Raw genomic sequence first — 3,847 nt, forward strand, 5'->3', positions numbered from 1 at the left:
TGAGATGCTAATTTGAAATTAAATTGCTAATTTAACATTCAGGATATAAGTTTTAAATTTCTGAAAATAATTTTAAAATTTTAAAACACAATGCTACGAAGTTTGAGCGAATTAACTAATATTTAAATATATTATATACCGTAAATGATACCGGTGTCATTTCCACTACAGTATTCTGGAGTCATTAATGGGCCGGCCTCGGTCTAATAAAATCTTGTGGGCCCAGAATGTTTTGGGACAAATTTGTCTTTTTATTTCTTTCTTTTTCGGCAAGGCCATTACCAGTCGTGTCAAATTCTATAAATTGAGCTTCAGGAAAGCATTCTTTATCCAAAAGTAGGAATTCTTCAGTATAATCTAGGGTTTTTTGAAAAGCAAATTGATTGAAAATGGCACTTGCCAAGGCTAAGGAAATTGTTTCTGCTAATCCTGTCGTGGTCTTCAGGTCACCTCTCTCTATATGTTTAATTGTGTATTTTGTAAAAATCTGAAATGTTATTAATGCTTGTTTGATCTGAAATGGCTGTCAATTGAATTCGCAGCAAGACGTACTGTCCGTTCTGCGTTAGCGTCAAGGATTTGTTAAGTAAGCTCGGTGCCTCGTTCAATGCCGTTGAGTTAGATACTGAAAGTAAGGCCTCTGCTTCTGATTTGCAATTTCGATTATCAATCGTTTTGTATTTTATTTTTTTGTGAAAGCAAATTTAGTATTCTTTTTCTTTTGCTAGATAATAAATCGTGTAGCCATCATTCTAACAATCGAAGTTTTTCTACAATTCGAACTTTGTATAGTCCCGAGGGGGTAGTCGAGTGGCCTAGAGATAACGAGAGAGAAACCTACTTTCCCTCTGTTGCTTATGATAGACCTAAGAGAGACTCTAATAGAGTATAGCAAGTTGACGAGGTGATTTCGCCCCATCTGCATATGCCTTGTTGACAGAGTTACCCGACATTTGTGCTGATGGGAGTTTGCAGGTATCCCATGTAATAGTCGAGGTGCGCAAGCCGGTCTGGGTACCACCGTTATAAAAAGAAACTAAAATAAGAGTATAGCAAGCTGTTTGTAAGACAATAGTAATAACTTGCTTGCAATTTACCAACAAGTAGGCAAGTAGCTACAATACCACATGATCAGACTCAGCTTACCTTACTGGGGAAGCTAGTTATATAGCTTGCTTAGCACAAAGTTTGGCTAGCTTGCTCAGTAAACTTAAACTACTTGTAGCAACACATACCTCTTTTTCATTTCCAGTACTATGCAATTCTCACATACCTCTTGTCTATGTTGATAATGTGTACATTTGTCCTTGAAGGACTTTAGTGGTTGTCTAAAACTCAAATCTTAATATCACCACCAGATAAACTACTGTTCTATTGGACTTTCTGTGTTAAATATGTGAAAGAATGTAGCCTATCATTTGTGTGTGGAGCGAAATTTGGTGCATATTGCTATAATTGTGTAGAAGTATCATTTATTTATTATACATCTTGCTAGCAATGCAAGGCAATTTGGAAACTCTAGTTAGTTAATAATGTTGTTTAAGCAATTTGCTCCGTCTAAAATGACCTCTTTAGTTGTAATTCTTCTGACGGATAAAGTTGCTGAGCATGTATTTCTTGTCCATAGTTTCAAACCAACACTATTCTTCAGTGTAATGTGAATTTATTCTCAGGACAGATAGCCAAGTGAGTAAATTGGTGCAATTTTCTTACTATTATTTCTTGTCTGTTGAATCCAATGATTCTATTTGATTATGTAGAGGATGGAAGTGAGATCCAGGCAGCACTGGCTGAGTGGACTGGTCAGCGCACTGTGCCAAACGTCTTCATTGGCGGGAAGCACATTGGTGGCTGCGACGGTATGATCTTCGCCTTTTGCTTTTTGCTTTTCCCATGGTTAAAAGTTCTAGTCATAATTATGAGAAAATAATCATAAAGGCACTTTGAAATCGATGTTTCTGAACTCATGCAGCAGTTGATTTTTTTTTTTTTTTTTTTTCCATTTGCAGCCACAACTGCGTTGCACAGGGAAGGGAAGCTTGTTCCTCTGCTAACTGAGGCTGGAGCACTTGCTAAATCTTCTTCTGCTTAGAGGATCAAATAGTCAGTTGTTTTTTTTAGTAAATCAGTCTCGTGAACTTAACTCCATAAATAAAGTGCTTATCTGTTTTCTGTAGCTAAGTGGTTATGTGAATGCTATTGTTGCTTGGCTTCAAAGAAGAAAGTTTACTTGAATGAGTGTCGTGCATATGAACATTTTGCCTAATTCGTTATTGTGCCTTTTTGGATGTTCTGTGTTTATGGTTAACAACTGCTGGGGAGTTGCCAGCAGTCGCAACAACTACTACTTTCAATCCCAAACTAGTTGGGGTTGACATAAAACTATCAATTCCCACCTGGAGCTGTTACATTAGGATATTCTATAATTTTGGAGGTCTCTAAATTTTGACCTGCATATACTTAAACAGACTAAAGAGACTGTTAACGACATGAGGACTTTGTCCCAGAAAAAAAACATAGAGAGAGACGGCACCTGAGGAGAACGCCATTGAGATGCACAGGAAATTCCTTATTTGTTGGCGAAGGATAACATCGTGATTTAAGCAGAGGTGACCACAATTACTTGATCTATAACATTTTTTTTTTTGGCGAAGAGATAGCATCGCTATGTTAATTTAAGCAAAGCTGATCAAAATTATTTGATCTAATCTGTTGATCGATGTAAATATCATAGGAACACGGTGACATTACAATGAAACAACATACCAACTGTGATTCCAGTCTTTATTTACTGGGATAAGAAGATTTGCCGAAAGAATTTAACTTTTGTGCACTAACAATGTATAACTTTTTACGCAATGATTAAACTAGGATAGGTATAAACTATGAGTCTAGGACCCTAATGAAAATTCAACTCTTCCATGCTCAAAGGGCAATAAATATAATCGAAAACAGATTAGTTTTTACTTTGGTTGTTAAATTATTCTACTAATCAGTTGGAGTTACATTTATTGCGATCCCAATGCAGATGATCATCTCGTGCAGTTATTTTCTTCTTGATATTTGATTTTTTGTTTCAAATTTTTGACTCGTTGATTGGGAAACTGATTATTTGACTCCATAAATTTTACTTGTGGCCTTTCGGATGCTCCTGAGGAGAAGAACACTATTGGGGTGTTTTAGCTTATTTGTACGCCAAACTCCAAAGTAATTGTAGCATTTTGTGTTCGAAGCAAAGCCAATTACTTTGGAGTTTGCGTACAAATGCTACAACTTCTGACTAATAAGCTACACCACAATTACTAGGGCTTCTAAGCTGTAGGCAATGCCATTCTTAAGGCTTCATCGCACTTGATTCAACTTCAGTCTTTCTGTTGAGTGTCAAGTCATTTTCCCGATCTCTTTGTTAAAATGGTGCTGACGCTTTCAGAGCGTCAATTTGCATGCCGCTGAATGCTGATCACTGCAAACAGTCGTCGCCTAAATCACATCTAGGCCTTGCGTGAAGGGACGCCGAAGCCTCAAGTGGTTTTCTTGCTAATTTATGGCAGTGAAGAGGAAGTTATATCATCCCCTCAACTATCAATTCATCAGAGTTGGTTTTCAAGGACATATTTTAAGTTAAACGAAAGTTAAGTCACCAAATGAACCTAAATTATTGGAATACATAGCATTCAATAATCGATCACGGAAAATATGATTTTGATGTAACCAGTGTTGCAACGAAAACTCGAGGAAACTAATCATAGTAACTAGCGGTAGGCGGTTCGTATTAGCTCGGGCTAGAATAACTAATGGGCAGCTAATGCTCATAATTTCGTTTCGGTCAAATGAGACAAGAGCCAAG

General features: G+C 36.9%; 1 protein-coding gene across 1 annotated transcript; it reads left to right on the forward strand.

Moving 5' to 3' along the window:
- The first annotated feature begins 284 nt into the window (after positions 1–284).
- LOC107801695 (glutaredoxin) lies at positions 285–2,235 on the forward strand. The gene is made up of 4 exons (XM_016625061.2): positions 285–445; positions 543–631; positions 1,761–1,859; positions 2,010–2,235. Exons 1-4 carry the CDS (start codon positions 390–392, stop codon positions 2,090–2,092), a joined length of 327 nt encoding a protein of 108 aa, XP_016480547.1. The 5' UTR covers positions 285–389; the 3' UTR covers positions 2,093–2,235.
- Positions 2,236–3,847: the final 1,612 nt, after the last annotated feature.

The sequence above is a fragment of the Nicotiana tabacum genome, chromosome 17, assembly GCF_000715075.1.
Source record: "Nicotiana tabacum cultivar K326 chromosome 17, ASM71507v2, whole genome shotgun sequence".
Taxonomy (NCBI): Eukaryota; Viridiplantae; Streptophyta; class Magnoliopsida; order Solanales; family Solanaceae; genus Nicotiana; species Nicotiana tabacum.

Coding starts and splice junctions, on each gene's coding strand:
- LOC107801695 (XM_016625061.2), top strand. CDS start 390: ATGGCACTTGCCAAGGCTAAGGAAATTGTTTCTGCTAATCCTGTCGTG. Junction 632..1,760: donor CGTTGAGTTAGATACTGAAA/GTAAGGCCTCTG, acceptor TTGATTATGTAG/AGGATGGAAGTGAGATCCAG. Junction 1,860..2,009: donor GCACATTGGTGGCTGCGACG/GTATGATCTTCG, acceptor TTCCATTTGCAG/CCACAACTGCGTTGCACAGG.